This window comes from Mus pahari, chromosome 2 (genome assembly GCF_900095145.1).
Source record: "Mus pahari chromosome 2, PAHARI_EIJ_v1.1, whole genome shotgun sequence".
NCBI lineage: Eukaryota > Metazoa > Chordata > Mammalia > Rodentia > Muridae > Mus > Mus pahari.
Window position 1 is genome coordinate 95,210,678 of NC_034591.1, and position 23,549 is coordinate 95,234,226.

Genomic DNA, 23,549 nt, shown 5'->3' on the forward strand with positions numbered 1-23,549 from the left:
CACACACACACACACACACACAAATAAGCACTAAATCTTTTTTTCAAAGTTTATGTTTCACCTTTATATGTTGCTCAGTTAACATTTCCTTAGGGAATTCATCTACTCTTCTATTCCATGCATTCGCGTGTGCACACACAAACACACACTACCTATCTTCCGAGTATTTTCTCTTTGATGTCCTACATACCTTCAATGGTATGTCTCATTTGCATCTCTGTGAAAGATCTAAGCTGGGATTACACACAGTTATCTGTAGAGCTAGGAGTAAGAACCAAGACTTCTCAGTCCAAGTCCTGCAGTTGCTTCAGGATCCCGGAACTATATGTAGGTCTTATGATATCCATTCATTTGATGGGCAAATATTAGAGAGTGTGAATAAAACAATACTAATAAAGAACAGCAAGGATGATAACAGCAACATTGAATATGTTGAATATTGGGATTATTCGGAGAGAAAATCCCTCAGCCTACTGTCTATATTAAGTTAGGTCAGGGTTTTACATCCTTGACCTCAGAGATCTTTACTGAAGGAGCCTAAAGAAACTAGGACTTTTGGGTGGTTCAATTAATCCTCTATTCCATTGATTTACAGACAAGATAGATGTTTATATGGATGTTCCAGTCCCCCAAGGAGCCATGAACTCTTGCCCTGGCTTAGCTCAACAGCATGCATTAAGAATCTCAAATTGCCCTGCTGTAGGGCATAGGCCTAAGTTTGCTTACTGGCTTTTATTTTTATGCATCTGTCCTCTACTTTGCTAATTGCTCTGGAACTGCTAGCTACAGCTTGCATTTCTCTCATGAGCACACTTAAAGTATTTGGATGGGTCCTTCTGTTCTTTTCTATCTTCATTCTTCTGTAACTTAATTAGAATGAAACCAATTAAGGATCTCCACTATTTAATGTGGGGTTTCCCAGATGTCCCCAGAATGATGTCAAAGAATATATGGAGTGAGGAAGTCTCCTAGTAATGAACAAAGCTGGTTGCCATGAGAAATGAAAGGATATAACCAAGAAGGGACTAGAAAATGAACTTATTGTAAAAGTTCCTGTCTCCATCGAAATCCATTCATTTTTCTTTGTGGTTGTACAGCCTACAAGTTTATGGATTCAGAGAATCCATGATTTGTCCAGAGCTCTGGTTCACAGCTCCTAATGGGTCAAGAGTGTCCATAGGACAGATATCCACTTGGCCTTTGAAGTGATGCAAAAGAGGATTATGTCACCATTCAAAAGGTATTAACTTCTTTAGTCTCTTTCAAAAGAAATTGTTGAAGTCATGTATTTGAGCTAACTTAGAATTTCCATTCTTTACTGAAATTACCTCTAACTCAGGGTCTACAAAATTTAATTAGTAGTAATGAATAATCACAGATATCCAGAAATCTCTTCTCTGTGTCCTGTAAGGGTTTCTAAGATGAAAGCCCTGTATTGAACCATATTTTGGTATATTTTGAATAGGTATATTTTAGAACTAGATAACCATGCATGTCCATTGAGAGAAGCCCACAGTAGGAATAGCCTTTGGTCAGGCACTACTCCAACAACAGTGCTCTCCAAGAGGAAAATAGCAAGGCAATACTCAGCCTAGGTCCCTGACTCTCATCAGATAGAGCTGCTTTTACTCTGTTGCTGGTAGTCAATCCCTAGCACTGACATCCCTTGAACAACAATGCAGGAGAACAGTGTCATGGAGAATTTGAAAATTACTGGAAATAAAACACAAAAATGAAAAGGAGAAGAGAAATCTAAAGGGTAAATGTGGGTATGAAAAACTAGAAAAAGGATAAACTATGTAGACTTGGGATGTTAAGATAACAATTCAGGTCTAGGTGACTTAGAACAAATTGTCTCAGCTCTCCACTGCCGATGTGCATCTTACAGTATGGCAGTCATGAAACAAAGCAAGATGAGCCACGGTTAGTACCAAAGTAGAATCTTAAAACTCTAGGAAGGCATTCTTGTAGATGTTGTGAGTGATGGTGGTGTTAAAGGTCATTTGGGTTCAGCCCCAGCTTGGGAGGGGAAGGAGCAGAGGTGGGATGGGGAAGCTGTGGGCAGCCAATGAATACAAATTACCTCTACAATTCAACTCAAGGACGAGAGAAGTATGGACAAGAAAACTGTCTTGTATTCACAAAGATCTTCCCACTTGAGCACTGCAGAGATTTTGCATACTTAAACTGTTGCTGTATAGGCAGACCTTAGGTCATTTATCAAAAAGGTTATATTGCCAGAAAAGTCAGTAACAGGACGTTGGAGTTTTCCATTCAGTGAAATGACATCTGTTTAAACAGCTGTGGTTATGATTTGGGTAAGTGTCCTTTAAAGATTGTGTTCAAGGTTTGGACCTCAGTCTGCAGTGCTGATGGGAGCTGATGGGCTTGTTCGTTCTCTCTTTTTCACTTCCATGCCATGCTGAGGTGGACATTTTGGCCAATCATGGGTTCCTACTCTACTTAATTGCCTCATCATGGCTCCCAACAAGAATCTATTTAACCTTGAACTAAAACCACTGAACATGAGAACCAACCTAATTCATCTTTGCTTTTGTAAAACAATTAGTGTGCTTTTAGTGTGTGTGTGTGTGCGTGTGTGTGTGTGTATTAGTGTATGTTATATGTGTGGATACATGCAATGTCCAGAAGATCATTAGGTCCCCCAGAGTTGGAGTGATAGGAAGTGGAGAGACCCCTGACTTAGGTGCTACGAACTAACTCTGTCCTCTGAGAGTAAAGCAAGTAATCATAACCACTGAGAAACTGTTCTTGCCTCAAACTTTCCTTCTTTTCATGGTGATTATTTCAAGTATATTGTGATAGGAGATTGACTAACACATTTTGGAAATAGCATGTAGGTTTTAGGGAAGATGTCTTAGGTTAGAATACCTAAAGAATAAAAAAGACCAAATTCTCCATTCCATTTTAAATTGTTCCACTAAGAAAAGCAACCTATTATTTTTAATGAAAAAATTTCAAATATGAAATATGAAAAAAATTCAAATTAAGGAATCTAGGTTTGCCAACAGGAGAAATGATTAAAAATCTACCAGTAATTCGTTATAGTGTATTTCTTTCAAATTTTAATAGTAACACCACTACTAGCCAGAAAGTTCTGAAATCAAATTTCATTTACTGGGGGAATAGCTTTTACAGAGCTACACCAATGGCAGCTGTTGTTTTTGATTGCAGCTCACATGGCTAAACACATTAACTTCTTTTAGTCTTTGAAAAATGTTAAATGTTGGGTAATGTGCTATGTAATTTTCTTTGCTTGCAAACAAATAACCATTAATAATAAAGTACTGGTTGGTATAAGTCATTAACATAATGCAGAGTTGCTTTGTTTAACACATATTTAGTTAATATTATGATCAGTGAAATGAGTTTGTCAATAACTCATTAACTAACAAAACTAAATCAGTAGATTAGACAGTATATATTGGCCGGGTGTGCACACGACTAATTCCCCAAAGGCTTGTGCACCTATGTGAAAAGGCCGCATTGTGGTAAATGGAAGTCTTAAATGTTCAAGGTGTGGACATACATCACTATTTGAGTCTTGCTACATGATCTTGAATTTGATTTTACGAAGCTGAAGACTTTTGCGAAACTATGGTGATGCTTCAAGTGGTGTGCTTATTAGTAAAAGTTATTCAAGCCTGTCTGGAAAGGAAGGGAAAGGGATCTGGAGCCATCCCACTGCTGGACAGAAGGTGGCGGCAGCGGACGCGTCTGCTGTTGGAGTTCTGTTATCTTCTCTGTAAAATGATCTTCCAACCACTTTCCCCTGCTTATTATTCAATCACAAATGAACCATTATGTAATAAATGGGATGAGATAAAAATTTGACTAAGCAGCGCATCCATTCTGAAGTACGTTTTAGGACTGCCATATTTTAAGAATATTTTGGTACTTTAGATTATTTGTGATTTTGCACTATTTTAAAGGCCAGAGATTTTTGTTTGTTCCTATATGCATTTAAGTTAAACTAGCAATGTAGTATGCTATAATATTTGAATGCATGAACCACTCTCTTTCCTCTTAATATATTTTATTTTTCTTAGTCAAAAATAAATAAATAAATAAATAAAAATCTTGAAAATTCTGTCAGCATTCCTACTGCTCTTGCCTGGACAGCATTGAAAGAGTCAACTCTATGTCACAGATGAACTCTGCATGGAGTGAACTCTGCCCTCCAATAGAGAAAAATCTATTCTTTTGTTTTGGCCCTGCACATCTATATTTTGTGTATTTGTAGCTTTAATGCAAATTAAAATAAGTAACCAAATTAAGTGATCAGTTTTATTAATTCTTGCAAAAGTTCTGTAAATACTATGTAAACACTATTCTTTTTGATAGATGGAGAATTTCCTGCTAAATTGTTGAGCATAAAATTAGATAGTAACTGAATCCCCATTTTTGTAATAAATGTATCCAATTTATTACCAAATTCAAATTTAATTATTACAGAAAAAACAATAATGGGCTGGAGAGACTTCTCAGCAACAAAACAAAAACAAAAACAAAACAAAAAGCAAAACAAACAAGCAAAAAAAAAACCACATGGCTTGCTACACTTGCAGAGTAACCAAGTTTGGTTCTCAGCACTCCTGTTGTGTGGTTCACAAGTGCCTGTAACTGGCTTCAGGGTATCCAATGCTTCTGTGCAGGTGCAGGTGCATGCACACAGGCACACGCGCATGCACACGCACACACACATACACACACACACACACACACACAGACATCTACATGAATAAAAATAAGTGCTTTTGAAAAATCTTATCAAGTTGTGATATGGCATGAATTAGAATATATGCACTTATAAATATGTGTAAATGCATAAGAGAGTGTGTGTGTATGAACACTCACAGAGAGTGTTTAAGAGAAGAAATACCTCAGAACCCCCCCGGATACATTCCATCTCACCTTGGGCACTCATTGCTTTCTTCAGGATCCTCTCTTCTTGCCCCTACCTAGTCACTGCCTGTCAAAAGCTCATTTCAATCCCTGAAGAGTGGAAAGGAGACTTTATTTTTCTAAGAAACTTCTAAATAACGCAGTTTCCTTTTCTTTTTCTTTTCTTTCCTTTTCCTTTCTTTCTTTGTTTCTTTTTAACCTCCTGTAAATTCTGTTCTATTTCTTTTTGTAATACTTAAATCCTCCCATTTCCACTGTAGAAGAAAATACCCATGAATGCAGAGCCTAGGTATTTGTAAGTCTTCTTATCTTTTACAGCTTATGCAGGATCACGTGACAGAGAATAAATGCCTACAGAGATGAGTGCATCCATATCTGGATCTTGGAGATATTATGTCATCCTTAGCTGCTGCTGCTGCCTGCACCCTCTCATGCACTTACAGGCATAGAAAGTCTCCCTCTTGCCTCTTAGGATATGCCGTCAGCAGGAACAGATGCAGGAGGATGTCTTTTATAGGAATGGCAACTGGTACTCCTGAGAGGGGCACTCAAACAAAGACTACATTCCTAGGTGGGGTTTAGGATAATGGGATTCGCTGGTCACTGATTTAAACCGAAGCTATGAAGGACAGTTTTCCACGGAGACACAGTATAGATGCAATCTAAGCCCAGCTTCTTGCAATGTTCATCCCCTTTATAATGAAATTAATCATCTGAATGTCTTAGAAGTGACTACTCTTTCTACCTGAAAGAGAGCCGGCTCATTTAAACATGGTTGTTATAGACTTTAAAGATTAGTATACTCTGCCAATATTTTAGATTTCCAGTAACAGGAATACACACAAAACATGTTATCTTCCTACCAAAAAAATTCTAAGAGCAGAAAATCAATATATTCTTCATGCACATATGTATGTGTACTGCAATATATAAATATATAACATATATGCACATATACATATGATAAGTGCACATTCTGTATTATGAGCTTGGTGCTTACATCAAACTCATTCAGGGCTGCAGCCAGCTCTCCGATGCCTGTGTGGCCTTTGGCTTCATCGGTGGGGGAGGTGGCCTGAGCAGCACTGGAGATGCCAGCTATGGCCTCTTGGACTTGTTTGAATACATAATCTCGGTTGGCTCTTGTAGCAGCAACATCTGGATGCCGGAGGAAGGCTTGGGAGGCTGTGTACAGCATGGTGGCATTCTTCTTCAGGGCTCCACGGGCTGCAGCCATCTCATCCCTACAATGAGGGTCCTTCAGCTCCTGTAGGAAATATGGAACATACACATAAGGCTTGTATGCAAGTGTTTGCTGGGAGACTTAGAACCCCAGGCTCATGGACATATTGTGAGTTTTAGAAACTCCCTTTCTCCTTTGTACTATTTCTAGCTGCCAGAGTTACACAAAAATTGTTCTTTCTTTGTGAAATGTCTAAGATAATAGTTGATGTCTAACTAACACGATCATGTGAGAGAGTCCACGTTCCTAGCTCATCTTTTAAATACCAATTTTCTAACCAACACACCCAATTGCCTTGTTCTATAAGACTTGGTACCCAATCATCAGTATTCATCAAGTATCACTATAGCAACCTTGTAAGGATGCTTCACTCCTACATAGGATTTCTCATGTCAGCTGTTGGCCCTGTCTATCTTGATCTATTGCTGACTCTTTAGTCATCAACACAGTATCTGCCAGCTAAGAGGCATTTAAGAAACCAACACTGCTGAAAGACTGCAGACCATCCGGACACCACCGAGGTAAATGGATAGTAGGAACCACAGGATTTGTTCTCAGCAGATGGAAAACCTGACATCAGACCCCTAGTGACATGCTTGATTCTGTTTATTTACAGTGTCCTTACAAACAAGGGAAGCCAAAGCTGATTATTGCTTCATGTATCATCTTCATTTCACTATTACTTACAGAAGGTTTCTTTAACTTATTTGGCTCTAATGGCAAGTGTGTCATCATCTTCAAAGATTTACTTTTTTTTTTTTTTGGATGTGTAGTGCATATTGTGTTTTGTGTGTGTGCATGATACTTATTAAAGCCTTTGGGGACCTGAAAAGGGGATTGAATCCCTTAGCCAAAGTCACTATAGTTACAAACTGTTTTGAGTCATATGACATGAGTATTGAGAACTGAACTCAGATACTCTCAAGAGTACAAGTACTCTTAAATATAAGACCATTTCACTAGCCCTATAAACCATCAAATTTAAAGACTAGAAAGATAATAGGCCAACAGTGATTTGTTTTTCTCAAATGAAAACCACTGGGCATTTGCTGTTCTTTCAGCTTTTAAGAGCACATCTGAGACACTGTCCTCGTCATTCCTGGAAATACGAAAGGAGTTGCTGTTAGCTGAGAGCCAAGTAGGGTTGTCAACTGACTATATCTAGGTGAAGAGCCCCTCAGTGGTTAAACATCAGCAATTGATCAATTGATCTTTGATCCAATGTGGGCCTCTTTTTACTTGCTCATCTTTTAGGTAGCACATAGATGGTCTTGAATAAATAACAGCTATTTTATTGGTTATGGGTAAAATGATTCTGAGAAAAGAACATTGTGGCATCTGGAGTAGTCAATACTAGTTTACACTAAATAACAGCTACACCTAAACTATGTCGTCTCCTTTTTTTTTAAAGCATGGTTAAATGCATGTCAACAAACTTAATCTCTAGAAAGGATTATTTGAGCCTCCAGGGTGAAAAAAAAATAGGTAACAAATAATGCAATATTGCAGTGCAGTCTCTGTGGTCTGCAATGATCAGAACCCTTTCACAATGGTGTAAGCCCTAGAATTAGCAGAACCCCATGAATAGCCACACAGGACTTACTAATTCCACAATATCTGGGCCATAAAGTCTATGCCTGAAGGTACGTGTGTATGTATGTATGCATGTATGTATATACATATAAGGGAATGTAGTTATATACATGCATTTATATGTATAATAATGTATATGTATAAAAATAAAAGTATCTTCAAAAATAAGGTGAAAATGTTTCTTCACAAAGATTTTTTAGGCAATGTTTTTTATTCATAAAACTAGAATTCATAAAATGTTGAATTAATTGACTACTGCAACAATCACTTTTGCATATCAATTCTGTGACAAGTTGTTTCTTTTTGTTTTTAGATTGTCTAATTTATGTATCTTATATATGAGTGCTCTACCTGCATATACAACTGCATGCCAGAAGAGGGCATCAGAGCCCATTATCCATTGCTGGGAATTGAGCTCAGGACCTCTAAAACAGCAGTCAGCACTCTTAGCTGCTGAGCCATCTTTGCAGTTCTTTAACTTGTTTTTAAATGTACCAATCATGATGTAAATGTTGATTGAGAACTTGCCTAAAATGTATGATCTTGATCAAATGGCCTAAGATTGATCTAAACCAAGGGGGAAAGATGAACATAAATAACGTGGTGCACATAGTGACACTCATAGGCTTGTAGTGATTATGTTAACAGGAGGCAGGAAAGCCATAAGCTGAGTGAGCAATGTACTTTTCTCTGGGTTTTAATTCTTTCTGCTAAATTTTACAGAAGAAATCTGAATTAGCAGGCAATTAAAAATAAGGTTTTTTTGTTTGTTTGTTTGTTTTGTTTTGTTTTTTGGTTTTTTTTTTAGGCAAACAGAGTGAGTGTTTTTATTAGATTTCTCCTAAGAATGTCCTTATCAGCTCTGATACAAGCTCCTCACTAACTGGCTCTGCTTCAGTCTCCAGCCTGATACTTTCTTTCCACCTGAAACTTCAGTGTGGATGTCTTAAGCATCTCAAAACTGTGCCTGTAAAGGTCGAATACTGATTTCTAACCCTAATTAGGCCCCATTCAATCTTCTTCATGTCAATCAAACTACTGCCCTTGACTCATTTGCTTATACCAAGAGCTTTGAAGGAAACTCATTGCTGTCAATCATGCACTTTTTTGTTGGGTTTCAGACCCAGGACAACTGGCTAAGATGGATATTTTACATACTAAAGCAGACCTGGTCTCCAGGTTCTCCCAGAATCCCTCAGTCACTACCTAGTATACCCTGTCCCCAATCCTGAACTTTCCAGCCCAGGGGCTGGGCTGCCCTTCCCCCAGGGACTCCATTCTATATCCAGACACTTTAGGTCTCTCCCACTTCTCCTTCTCTCCTTTTTATCCCTCTCTCTGCCGGCCTGCTTTCTACCTTTCTCTTTTTCCTCCCTGGCTCCCTCCCCATGGCAACATCCCTGGTCTAGTTTCTTGAGAACAGTGAACTAGCCCACCCCAAGAGCTGTTTCCCAATAAGTTTGCTTTTATATAGTCTATCCTGGCTTGAGTCAGCTCACTTAACTGGGAGAGAAATAGCTTCACACATTTCACCTCTGAAGCGAAGACAGCTTTTCAAAACACATTTCCTCCCTTTATGTTTCATCCATCTTCACTGCTTCTCAGTGATGGAGACCATTGCTGCCTCCTATCCAGTCTGTTTATACCCTCCCACTGCTTCTATTTCAGCAAAATATTTAGAATGATGCTAAAATGGAAATCTTAGATGTGGATACTGGACTTTGAACAACATGCTTAGAATAGCAGCCAAACACTCTATAACAAGGCCAGACACAACATGGTGCATTTCTATCTAGGTTCCCACTCCCCTCACTCGCTCCCCCTTAGTCCTTTGATATTAAAGTACCACATTCAGTTGTTTCACTGAGAAACAGCCTGCTCTCTGCAGAGCACACACTTCAGAGCGACTGCCCAGCGGACTAACACTGGACAGACATCAAACAACAAACTTATTCAGGTAAACCTGAAGATAATCACACACACTAAAATCCTGTTTAAGTGTCTGCTGCCTATGGGACATTGGGAATTCCAGCATCACTTCAGTATAGAGCAGACAGTCAACTGCTGTTGGGAATAGAACATGGGAAAGTGGGGATGGTGTTTCTCCAAATGTGAAGAATTGTGGGAGCAGTCAAGGGGGCTGTTGAGGACAACTTTAACAGATGCTCCCATATACAGAGGGAATTTTTTTTAGCTTTGTTTTATTTAAGAGTAAAATTATAGACTTTGAAAATGCAATTCAAAAGGTACCCATGGATGGCTAGAATGGAGGGGGTCTACCTCCCAACAGAGGGGGTATGGGGAAGATCCTAGGCCATCCACCTCCATCACTGTGGCATTTGTAGCTTGTGTCCTTCCTTCGCTCTTCTTTCCCAACCCCCACATTCTCTTCCTCTCACCCTGTCCATGCTTCCTTCCTCTCTTTTATCAAAGTTTTGCTGCACGCCCTGTGCATCCTGGGCACGCATCTTCTGGTGTACACAGAATAAAGAGATTTGGTTTGGGAGCAAGCAGTGGCATCCAGAGAGTACACAGGACCGCAGCCCAGGCTGCTGCATTTTCATTTGACCTGGAGCTCTTCATGCAAGTGTGGTGAGACTGGGGCCCCGATCTCATCAGTGAAAAGTGATGCTCTGTGATCTATAGGCAGCAACAAGACAATGCCTGAATCCCCATGTGGAGGCACCAATGGCCAAAGCAGGAAAGCCTTTTAGAGTTTAGGTTCATGGAGCATTTAATCACAAGCAGAAGAATCACAAGTAGAGCCACAGTTACTTAGTTTTGCCCATCCCCAGCAACATTTCCAAAATGTCCCACCTGCTGCCGTCTTGCAGCTACATAGTTCAGTTTCACCATCTCTTTCCCAAACTCTTTAAAGCGGTTTGCAAGGTCTTGTTCATTTGTAGCATTTTTGACTGCTTCCAAGGCCTCCTCGACCTGAAAGAAAAATACACAACATATTAATTAGAATATTGTATTTAAATATTGAGCATGCTATCAATGGTATCCTGTAAAGAAAACATGAATATGTATTCATACTGGAATAGTAAGTCAAAGCATACTTAACAACTGCCTATAGTCAAATTAATATTTTTCCAAGATTTACAGAACTGGGCCCAGGGATATGAGTTGGAAGTAAATAGCAGAGACTGTAGAGCACCTCGGCTTTGTCTTCTGCACACACACACACACACACACACACACACACACACACACACACACATTGGTCATCTCACAAACACCTACAAGCCCTGTTTCCGGGCCTGGCACGTCTGGAATCCACAGGTACCTGGATTCGCATCCCTTTATGTAACACAGTTTTTAAAACATTTTAAAGATGTACAGAATATGTTATGTAACTCAAACTAGAAGTCGAACTCCTAAAGCACACATACAAAGCCACTGTAAGATCTATTTTATTGAGTTATGACTGTGCTAAGGAATATAGACTTCCACTGTAAAGTAGAGATGCCAAGGAAAAAAACACACACATACACAGGGAAAAGTATAGAATTTTAAAACAAATCCTTCTAGCTCTCCCAGATGCAGAAACACCTGTGCTGCTGAAAAATTTGGAAAGACAGAATTAACACCCACTCTTGTCAAGACTTCGGAGTCAGGAACTCAGGCTGTGGTTATGCAGTTTGACATTGTCATGTAAAAAGGAGACAGCACACATCTGGAAGCAAGTGGAATTCAAATTCTGTTGTCACTTGCAGGTGGTGTCCAGTTGAGTGGCATGGGAATAGAAAGCTCTGAGTGTCAGCAGCCATACCAAACTAATGATGTGTGTGCCTCCAGATTCCCACAGCCTCCTCAGAAGGCTTTTCCTTGGTTCCATTGGATCTGAACTATCAATTTCAATACAACTAGTGTGTGTGTGCGTGTGTGTGTGTGTGTGTGTGTTTGTGTGTGTGTGTGTGAAGTATTTGGGGGCACTAAAGTCTCCATACTTACTAAACAACCTGAACTTTAATATGATATGGAAAATCCGACAACTGGTTCCAGTCTCCATGTTATCCCTGTGAAGTCAATTAAAATGAAAGATTGAGAATAGGTGGATGTTGGTTGGATGATCTTAAACAGGGCATTACATTACAGCCACAAGGTCTAGAGAACATTGTGGGAGAAGAGGGAGAAAGAATGAAGACCTCAAAGATTGGGAGGAGAGCTGCTACACAATGCTGCTTTCTAAACATAACATAGCATCTACAATTTCAGAACAAGGTCAGGCCTGGTATGTTTCTCCGTGAATGAAGGAAGGAACTCATAAGGCCTATCTCCTTCCTGACTTGCAGCCAATGGCTGCTGGAGAAGGGGTAAGGTATTCTTCACTGGAATTGTGAGGGGGACAAGAAAATATAATGAAGGTTTACATAATGAAATATTCTGTGTACTCTCTATATATGACAAAATTATCAATAAATATTTAAAAACTTAAAAACATTTTATTGGTTATTCTATTGACTTACATTTCAAATGTTATCCTCCTTCCCAGTTTCCCCTCTGTAAACCCTCTAGCACATCCTCCCTCCCAACTGCTTCGATGAGGGTGCTCCCTCACCCATCCACCCACTCCTGCCTCAACAGCCAAACATTTCCCTACGCTGGGGCATTGAGCCTCCACAGGACCAAGGGCATCCCCTTCCATTGATGCCAGATAAGGTAATCTTCTGTTACATATGTAGTTGAAACCGTGGGTCCCTCCATGTGTACTCTTTGGTTGGTGGTTTAGTCCCTGGGGGCACTGTGTGTGAGCGTGTGTGTGTGTGTGGGGGGGTCTGCTTGGCTGATACTGTTGTTCTTCCTATGGGGTTGCAAACCCCCTCAGCTCTTCAGTTCTTCCCGAATTCCTCCATTGGGGTTGCTGTGCTCAGTCTGATGGTTGGCCTCTCAAGGGACAGCTATACAAGTCTCCTGTCAGCAAGCACTTCTTTGCATCAGCAATGATGTCTGGGTTTGTTGTCTGCAAATGGGATGGATCCCTAGGCCCGGCAGTCTTAAAAGAAAGATACTTTACTAGGTAATCTCTGAAGTCACTGTCTTGTGGCGTCTTTGTAGAAATAAGCGTATCAATTGAAACAGCTAAATAAGAACACTTCTATAAGAGGATAAGCCACCGAACAAAGTCATTTTTGCCAACACAAACATTTTTAAACATGAGGGGAGTCTGCTTTATTTTGTATGAATGGAAAATATCCAGCTCCATATATTTTCTTGAAAATGCAATTTCATTCATCTCTGCACATGAGTGAAGTTCAATTTTGTGCATGTACTTGCATTTTCTTTATCTGCCCATCTATTGATTGACATTGGAACTGGTTCCATAATTTAGCTCTGATAAACAGTACCCTGTAAGCATGGGTACATATCTCTGTAGCTGTGGACCATGAGTTAATTGGCTATATACCCAGGGAACAACCAAAACATAAGACGATAAAGACCCCATATTTTTCCTAATATTCAGGAGACTACTAATCATATATATATATATATATATATATATATATATATATATATATGTATATATGTGTGCATATTTGAGGAGAAAATGTCAAAAGGAGCATGGGCACTGGAAGAGGGAACACAAAAGTTTATGAGATATATATGAGATTAATGCATGGTAAATGTTGGAAAACATAGAGGCCCATGTGGAAGGAGAGTTGCAGGATGAGAACACAGGCTAGCAATGTACTATATGAGCGAGTCATTATGAAACACATTGTGTTGTATACTAAGTAAAAAAATAAATAAATGTTAAAAATGTTAAAGAGCCAGGTTAAGAAGTCAGGTCAAAACATAAGAAGATAAAGACCCCATATTTTCTGAGGCTCCCGAGAGAGGCTCCGGAATTCTGAAAGATGTATGGGAAATGGAGGAAACCCAGAACAGAATGCTTGTGGGTTGTAGGGCTACATTATAGTCAAGTCACAGTATACACGGACAGGCTGTGGTTTGATAATATTGAAATACAAATGAGGAAATAGATGGCCAGAAGGTGTGTTCCATTCTGAATAATGGAACCTCAGTTCTGTTTAAGCTCAACGCTCTCACACACAGGTGATTGAGACCCAGTACTGATCAAGTGTCACTGGGTGAGGGAACAATGCACTGCACATAAGCCAGTGATAATGGGTGTCAGCAAGCCTGTTATCCCAGAGGTGTGATGGAACTTCGGCTTCACCTGACAGGCAACCTCATTCAGTAAGGGAAACTTGGCATGGAGGCAAACAATTTTCCATACTAATGAATGCATGCCAGCAGGTTCTTCAATCTGGACACTAAAAATATATATAAAATAAATTATCACTTTTATCTATGGCAATTCTTCATAATTGTCTTTCTCATTATAAACATGTAAATGATAATTAACCTCATCAGAGTCTCTCTCTCTCTCTCTTTTTTTTTTTTAACTCTACTCAAGCCCTAATAACATCCAAGGATAAGAATGAAGAACAGGTGAATGGAGGCTGCTGTGTAGGGCTTTCAAAGCAAACTGCATTTTATTGCATGGAATGTGCATTTTATTGCATTTTTGGCCTATTTAACATGTTGCCATAGGTTAATGAGAAGCTCATGTCTCAAATCTATATAATAATGGGTCAGCAATGCCTCTCCTTTTTAATAGATTTATAATCATTTAAACTTTGCCATCAACAGCACCATGGAGTGGACCCTCTTGGCAGCCAGAGTGTCCCTGCTGCTTATGTAAGCTGTAAATCTTTTCTTGGGACATTAAAATTTGGTTTCAGGGATGGAACTGAATAATTATCACAGAGGGTGTTAAATTCAGGAATGGTTTTCTAATACTATACCCCAGGATTCTAACCAGTTCTTAGACAGCCCAATTCAGAATATTTATTTCCTTGTGTTATGCATATTTTTCTTCATATTGGTTTTCTTTGAATTATCCAGATTCCCTTTAGAATTCATAATCATTGTGAAAATTATAATTCAATGAAGTAATTTGGAGGGAAAAATTCCACTAAACCACTAGTCATGTTCATATATAGGTAGATTGAGTCATACTTGGCTTGAATCCTAGAAGGATCTGAAACTTCATCTATTCAAGTTTTGAAGAAGAATCCCTGCTCAAAACATATACCATGTTCAATAGAAATGGGGAAAATGGGGGAAATGGGAACCAAAGTCTGACCCGTGGGTCTGTCTGTCAATGCTCATGAAGAAGAGGGTTGAAAGGGTAGGTTGATCGAACCCTGGAGCCATGGATGGGAGGATATGTAGGCAGATGATAAATAGGTATGGAGAGAGAGAGAGAGAGAGAGAGAGAGAGAGAGAGAGAGAGAGAGAGAGAGATTAAAGAATCGTGAAGAAGTATAGAAAAAGAAAGGCAAAAACTAAGCAGATTTATCAACTCAAAATTACTTAAAAATAAGTTTTTAACTTTTAGGGAGAGACACATTTTTAGATGATTAAAGAAAGGAAATTGGCTCCTATGTACCATAAAAATTGCTTTACTTTCAAATATTTTCTGGCCTTTAGGGATCTGGGGCTACCAGCTGAGTAAAGGGCAGTTCTTATATGGTGCAAGGGCTGGGGATTCTATCCAAGTACCTGCCTAGGATTCTTTGTGAAGAGTATAAATATGCAGATATGGCGAAGGCTGCGGGTGTAGGATCAAACTGATTTGGGTTTGAACCCATATTTTGAAGAAAGATCCCTCTTATCCAGAGATGTCTGTAGGCGAGTGGACCAAGAGGTGGAAATGAAGCTGCAGAGAGCATACAGGCTTCTTAGGCTCCTCTGGGAAGGCTGAGCCTGCCATTGCCACAGGTACCATTGTAGGGGTAACTTGGGAAGGAAATGTATCAGACCAGAGACATGGGAATATGGGGAAATGAACGTATGAAGGTACTTAGTAGCAGCTGCCATTTCTCCTCATTAAAGCCCCCTCATCCCCTGTGCTATCATAGATACCCACTTGTCCTTGACAGCACAGGTCAAAGTGGGAGCATCTAAGCCAGGCACCCCTTCTTCCTCACAGTTGAAATCTGTGCAGAGATGGTTGAGAAGACTGAACATTCTAGAGAAGGCATTGAAATCTGCTCAGTAATTGGTGTATTTAGATGTTATGATCAGAGCTGATCACTTAGAATCCTTCAAGGTCTCTTCTGTGGTTTTATATCGATCACGAGTTCCTATTCAGGTACATGATCTGCAAAGGAGATGCAAGACTAAAAATCATCTCGAAATAGTACATCACCTGGGCTACATTAATCTGCATAGATAACCGGAGGCTGCAATGGGTTCTAGTTTGGTTTTTATTGAGGTGATAAAACATTCTCCAAAAGCCAGTTGGAGAGGAAAATATTAATTTCATCTTGTAAATTACAGTTCATCCTCAAGGGAAACTAAAGGAGGAACTTGGGACAGAAGCTTAAATCAGAGACCACAGAGCTACATTGCTAGGTTGCTTCCAGGCTCTTAGGCAGCTGACTTTCTTACACAGTCCGGGTTTATCTGCCTCAGGTTGGGACTACAATTGGTGGGTTAGGCCTCCAGCATTAATTACCAATCACATAAATGCCAAGGGACACATCCATAGCTCAATCTGATGGAGCCAATTCTTCACTTCAGGTTGCCCCTTTCCAGGGTTGTCAAGTTGAATACCAACATTAACCATCCTTTCATATAGCATCAATGTTCCCAAACAATAGGACATCGGAATTCCATCTACTCAGTAAGAAATTATGACCACCTTAAGAAAGTGAATGAACGTTTACTATTTTATAGTTTATTACTTTATGTTTGAGAAAGAAATTATTTGATAGCTAAGAGCTTAATTTTTGAGACAGGAGATTGGGACTAGTGACAAAGTGTTTGTTTTACTAGAGCCCATGGGTCTCAATGAGTTGGTGTATAAGGCTATCACTCATGCAAACAACTTCACAATGTAACCTGATTACATTAAATCAGAGCCTCAGAGAAATCACTGCCCTTCTTCCCCATCACTGATTAAAATGTGAGATTTCCTTTAAACTCCTGAAATGCTACATGTCAACACAGCACACTGACAGTGTCGATTGACTCCATGATATACCAGGTGTTTGGCTAAGAAATGAGTTCCCCAGCAACTTCAGCAACAGAAGTGATTATTAGTACTGAGTATTCTCAATAGTGTCTGATGAGCAAGTGATTAGCTTGCCGGGCACAGCACAGCTATTCCTCCTGTGGGTGCTAACTGAGCTTTGGAACTATGTCACCTGCTGATTACAACTGCCCTCTTGGATCTGGGGCAGCAGCAGCAGCAGCAGCAGGAAAACCTTTCTGCAGCCCTATGAATCTTTAATACAACACAGAAGGAAAAGGATGCTCTAAAAAACCACATGCACATATTTGCATAAGAGAATAGAGCACTTACTATGGACAACAAAAATGACTGTTTTTAAAGACAAAGGACTTCATATATATGTATGTACATATGTGTGTATATGTGTGTGCATACTGTACATACATATTGTATATATACACATATATGCAGTATATATATATATATATATATACATAATACACACACTACATATATATGTATATCTATATATGTATGAACTGCCCAACCTCTCAGAGCCTCTGTGTCTTTACTACTTTTTAGAGGCTTGCCTGGCATTTGCTCAAGTTCTCTCAATTTTCCAATGATTACAAATTGGGGTATAAAGCAGAAGATGAGGTTGGGTATTCTAGGAAAATAAATTGGCTCTATTTCATAATTAGTGAACTACTGACCGAGAACCATGGACAGGAATTTCAGATGAGAGGCCAGCTCCCTCTCTGTTCTTGTAAATTACTATGGCAGGAAAGGAGTCTATATCTGGAAAGGATGAACAGCAACACATTTGGCACATGGCCTAAAAGTAAAGTGGAATGCTTGAGGTAAATCAGCCATTGGCAGGTAACACTTCGGGGGGTTGCTGGTATTGCACAGTTCCGAGCCAACCAAGGAATGGAACCACTTCTTAACTCTGATGAGAAAACCCCGTTGCTGTTCCAGTGGGGACTGTCCTACAGGCTCCTGTGTTAGAACATTTGCTTCCCAGGTAACAATGGTGCTTTGGAAGGTGGTGGCACCATTAGAAGGTAGGGCTTTATTGGAAGAAGTGGTCACTAAGGAGTAGGCATGAGATTTTATAGCCTGTTCCAAATTCCTATCAGTCCTGTATTTCCTGTTCTAAGATATGAGGCCAAGAGATCCTATGACAGCTACACACACTTGTTTCTATGGAGTCACCTGTGGCCGTGCCTTTCCATCCGTGCCTTTCCATCCATGGGCTAGATCCCATGAAACTGTTAGGCAAATATCTCCTTCCTCCTTAAGTGGCTGCCTGCCAGTCATTTGGTATCATCATCATCATCATCATCATCATCATCATCAACAACAACAACAACAACAACAATAAAGCAAGAAACAAAGAACTTGGTGGTATTTTTCTCGCCTTATTTGTATTACTATGTGTTAAAGAGATTTGTATATTTGGAAAAGAAAAGTGAAAAAGAACCAGATAGTTTCTAACCAGCTGCATTAATACATGTAAATGCAGGTGTCCTATTGTGTGTGTGTGTGTTTTGTTGTTGTTGTTGTTGTTGTTGTTGTTGTTTTGCTTTTTTTCCTTTGCTATTGCTTGAGAACTGTGGACATGTTTACAGTGCACTTTATCAAGTCTGTCAACACTTCCCCTACTTGTCAATCTCTTATCTCTCTCTCCCTTTCAACCGATTTTATTTTTCTTTCTGATTTCATGGCCCTTTGTTAAAACTCAGAGTCCACATAGTGTACATGGGTATAGGACAATCTACTGGACTGGATGGCCGCATCCCTGAAAAAAACTGATGCTCTCTTCCCTGTCATCATTCCACCGTAAAAGCTCCAGAGGGGGGGTGGGGATTTATGCCCCCCTGCCCCAATTCTGGGATTTCGGCTAGTTAATCTTTTGCATGCACTTTTGTTTTTAATATATTTTTATTGAGTCTTTGAGAATCTCATACATACTTTGAAACAATTCTATTATTTCCACTTGTCACCCTCCCTTCCTCGGCATCCACCCAGATCTCCCTCACCAGGTCTTCCCATTCGCATGGCCTCTGGTTTTAAACAACATAGTCTAACTAGTGCCTCCTGTTTGTGTGTGATTCCAGAGCCATGCACCAGAACATGGGCAATCTACCAGGGTCTGCATCTGAAGAAAGCTGCCTTGCTCTCCTTCAACAGCCATTAGACAATAGCTTCTCACGTTTTTTATCTTGTTTATAAAATAAATAGGTGTATGTAATATTTCCAGAGGCTATGCTTTTCACGAACATTACTCAGGGAAATATCAAACACGCCATGTTTATTTATAGTGACCTTTGTTTCTATATGTCAGTTTTGGCAGGGGCTTTGTCAATGGAGGGTAGTTCTATGCAATGACATCAGGACTGATAGTAACTCAAGATGGGACACAACCTTTCACCCCAAGTCAGTGCTAGCTCCCAAAACCGAGGTTCCAGATGTGTCCACAAGATGGCAACATTTCACCTTTTCTCTTGCCGCTGTCTGAGAACAAATGCATTATCTAGTCTATGATCATTTTTAATTTTACTACCGACAGTATGACAGGCTTACTTAATGTTGCTGGGATGACCTTTGCATGATTTTTGTGCTAAATCCTTTTATTTAACCTCCCTCAATCTGCTGTGTGGAGAACAAAACACAATTGACATTACAAGGGCTGCAGAAGTATTAGTTAATAGCACTGGCCAAAAGACCAGGAGAGAGGGGGAGGGGGAAGGGAGGGAGGGAGGGAGAGTAGGGGAGGGGAGAGGGAAGGAGAGGAGGGGAGGGGGAGAGGAAGAGAGAGCAGGAGAAGGAGGGAGAAAGACAGAGGGGGAGGGAGAGGAGAGAGAAATTGAGAGACCTGATCACACAGAGTAACTGGTGTTGTAGACAGAATGAGAGTGTTATAGAGATGGACAACTGGGCCAAATGCAGAAAATGGATACCAATTGATACTCTTAAAACCTCTATACCTAAACCTTGGGGGACACAAAGAAAAGGTCAGGAGACCAGAGACAGTATTCCTGCTGGATATTTCCAGAGAGGGACGATTATGGGAGCCAGGGGACCAGGTAAGGACATCTGCATTGAGAAAGTGTCTAACAGGGAAGTGTACCATTCAAATCTCAAAACTATGGCTGCCTCAACAAGACCTGCATCTGAGAATGACAACCCCTGTGTGTGGGAGAATTCAAAAGCTCCTGACATGAGGTGAAGAAATTCAGGCAAGTGTAGTTGTTAGGGGAAATTTGTGTTCTCCGTGGACTAGCACGCTGAGAGTATAGCCAATTGATCAGCTCTAAACACACCTGCATATAAATGGCCCAAAATGAACTCAATAGGCTGTCTATCTGTCTGTCTGTCTCTCAGTCTATCCACACACAATATAGAAAACAATATTAATTAAAAAAGAAACGGTGGTCTTATATTTGAAAAGCCAGGAAAGAACAGCATTGCTTACAATAAAAAAAAAAAAAGGGATTCACTGTGATTTAGGGTCAGTCCCATTGACCCACTGTTCAAAAGGACTTCCTAGAGAAAAAAAATACTTTCCATAAAACACTGCCTTTAATGTCTGAGTAATGTGTAAAGATCATAAAACTATTTTCTCCAGTATAGTTGAGTGCAATTACTAGTATTACAAAGGATGCATTAAGCAGAAAGAGGTTGGCTAGAGCCAGCCAGCACTGCAGCCTACGAAAACCCCAGGGACATCTCCACACAGAAGAAGGCACCATTCCTGCCAAAAAGCCAGCAAGCTGAAAGCACACTCTTGGTCTAATCCATGTTAGTTTGAATCCAGGGGCCAAACAGTTCCTCTTAACATTCTTCCCCCCACCCCTCAAAAAAACTTTTTGGAAAAGGTAAAGTTCTTTCTTGAGCTGTGGACCTCTTGTAGATTGCAACAGTCTTCCTTGGCATTTGAGGGCACCCTGTTTTAGGGTTAAGTTCACAGAGTTCAAGGAGAAAACCAGAGTTTGAGTAAAAGTTTTGGGAAGTGTACGGGTTAGTTTTGTGTCAACTTGACACAGCTGGAGTTATCACGGAGAAAGGAGCTTTAGTTGGGGAAAAGCCTCCATGAGATTCAGCTGTGGGGCATTTTCTCAATTAGTGACCAAGGGGTGGGTGGAACCATCTCTGGGCTGGTAGTCATGGATTCTGTAAGAGAGCAGGCTAAGCAAGCCAGTAAAGAACATCCCTCCACGGCTTCTGCATCAGCTCCTACTTTCTGACCTGCTTGAGTTCCAGTCCTGACTTTGTTTGGTGATGAACAGCAATGTGGAAAATGTAAGCCGAATAAACCCTTTCCTCCCCAACTGCTTCTTGGTCATGATGTTTGTGCAGGAATAGAGACCCTGACTAAGACAGGAAGTATGCCCATAAACTAGGAATCTGGAGCTTTATGCCAGGATCTAGTCGAGAAAACACTATAACAGGTAACACTTAGACCTTACATGGTATCCTGATCCTTCTACATGAACAAATATGAAAAGGTGAGATGAATAAGCACTCACTACTCATCTCCTGTATTACTTCCCCAATCACAGCATGCCCTTTGACTAGGAAAAAAAAAAAAGGAAACCTATCAAGCTCTGCCCAGGATGAGCTAATATTGTCCAAGGATGAGAACCATCTGGTCATCATGCTTCAACCGTGTGCTTCATGCCTTTTCACCCTAAGACTGTTAGAAAATTCCAGAGTTTGTGATAGTTGAAGTCAGGAGTCTCTGGGGAGAGATGCTTTTCTCTCTCACATTTGTTGCAAAAGTTCAACAACAATTCTATTTAGCAAACAGTAAAACTGTGGGAAGCCTTTGGTCAGAGATCAAGTAAGATAACACTCTCTGATATGGGGAAAGTGTATGACCCTAACAAGGGTCAACTCCTGATAGAAAATAAAAGATTTACAAGGAACCATGGAAAAACAAGCCAGGTATAAATAGTCGCTTCCATGAACTACAAGAGGCACAGAAACCCAGAGGCTCAATTCAAGGGCTTGTTGCAAAAAGACTGATGGTAGTCCTATACGAACTGGGTACTGTTTTATTGCCAGACTACAGCAGGTTTATACATTATATATTAACATATATTAACATATGCACAAATACATTAGCATATGACAAGTTCGTAGCTTTTAAGTATGTCAGGCCATATACTCCAAGCTGTATGTTTGGAGATGAGGAGTTGACTCAGATAAAGCTGAACTTTTGAACACACTGTGGGCTATAAATGAGCTATTGGAACAGTATGGTGGTACCCTGGGAAGCGAGTGTAACCAGGCTATCTATAAGAAGTGGAGCATATCTAAACCTTCCCAGCTGGCCCCCATCCATAGGTCATCATGAAGTCTCCATACGTACAATTTTCAGATGCGATAAAAGCCTCATGACATCTGCCATGTCGGCCAGGATGAGCAAGCGTGTCACAGCCGACAGTAGAGCCCGTGCTGCACGCACCATGGTGCCACGCTTGACCGAAGAGCAAGGGTCATCAGCAAACTCTGAGGAGGCGATCCGCATTGTCTCCCCTGCAAGAAAACACAGACACGTGGGTGGGTAGTGAGAACGTGAGAGCACAGAGAACTGAGAGATCTGTGCACAGCTAGTATGCACCTCACTGCAGATGCTGGCACTTCTCAAAGGCCAGTATCATAGAGGGCTTTTCAAGTCTAGCTTGTCCATCAGTGCTGATGGACAAAAAAAGGTATTATTTCACATTAAGATGTAAAATCATGCTTTTAACACCAATATGAAAGCCATTTAGTACATTTGATATAACAACGTAGATTGACTTTAGCTTAACTGTTCTGTCTCATCATTTCCTTGTAGCCAGAGCCAATTCCTAGGCAACAGGTTCAGGTGACTGACATCCAAGATTTGAAGTTAACTGCCCCATTACTCTAGGTTGCGTTCTGTTGCTGTGATAAACTCCATGACCATAGAAGTGTGGGGGAAGGAAGGGATGTCTTTCATGTATGCTTCTAGGACATAGTTAAACACTGAGGGATGTCAGCACATGGATCTTAAGCAGGAAGCCAATCAGCAACCACAAAGGAGGAACGCAGCTTACAGGCTTGTGCACTGGCTTGTACTCAGCTAGCTATTTTATAAAGCCTAGAACTATCTGCTTAGTGATGCTCCAACTCACAGTGGGGCTGTGCCATGACACATCAATCATCAACTAAGATAATTCCGCATAGACATGTGCCCAGAGGCCAATCTGGTGTAGCAGTCATTTCTCTCCATCCTAATGCTGCAACCCTTTAATATAGTTCCTTGTGTTCTGGTGAAGCCCAATCATAAAATCATTTTCATCGCTACTGCGTACCTATGGTTTTGCCAGTGTTATTAATTATAATATAAATATCCCTGTTTCCTGATGGTCTTAGGTGACTGCCTGTAAAAAGGTCATTCCTCCCACAACAGGGTCATGACCCACAGGTTGACAGCAGCTGTGAGAGACAACTCTTCAATTCAGGTTCACTTCCCCCAGATGCTCTACGTTATGTTGGTAATAAAAAGTAGTTGGAGGACCGATTCTTAAAACACTGACCTTTTTAAAAACTATTGTTAGGAGGCCAGAGCAGGAAGATAGTTGCAATGTTGAGGTCAGTGTAATTTATATATCAAATTCTAGGTCAGTAAGCATGCATAGGAGGATCATCTCAAAGGAAGAGAGAGAGAGAGAGAGAGAGAGAGAGAGAGAGAGAGAGAGAGAGAGAGAGAGAGAGAGAGAGAGA

The 23,549-nt window shown here is 40.3% G+C and overlaps 1 protein-coding gene across 2 annotated transcripts in view; it reads right to left on the reverse strand.

Moving 5' to 3' along the window:
- The window catches only part of Ctnna2 (catenin alpha 2), a 1,093,074-nt gene that overhangs the window by 751,683 nt on the left and 317,842 nt on the right, over nt 1-23,549 (reverse strand). For both annotated transcript variants that reach the window (XM_021190430.1, XM_021190425.1), the window contains exons 5-7: nt 22,171-22,337; nt 10,580-10,699; nt 5,927-6,193 (exon numbers count right to left, since the gene is read on the reverse strand). In XM_021190430.1, coding sequence (XP_021046089.1) covers nt 5,927-6,193; nt 10,580-10,699; nt 22,171-22,337 — 554 coding nt within the window. The remainder of the gene's footprint in view (nt 1-5,926; nt 6,194-10,579; nt 10,700-22,170; nt 22,338-23,549) is intronic.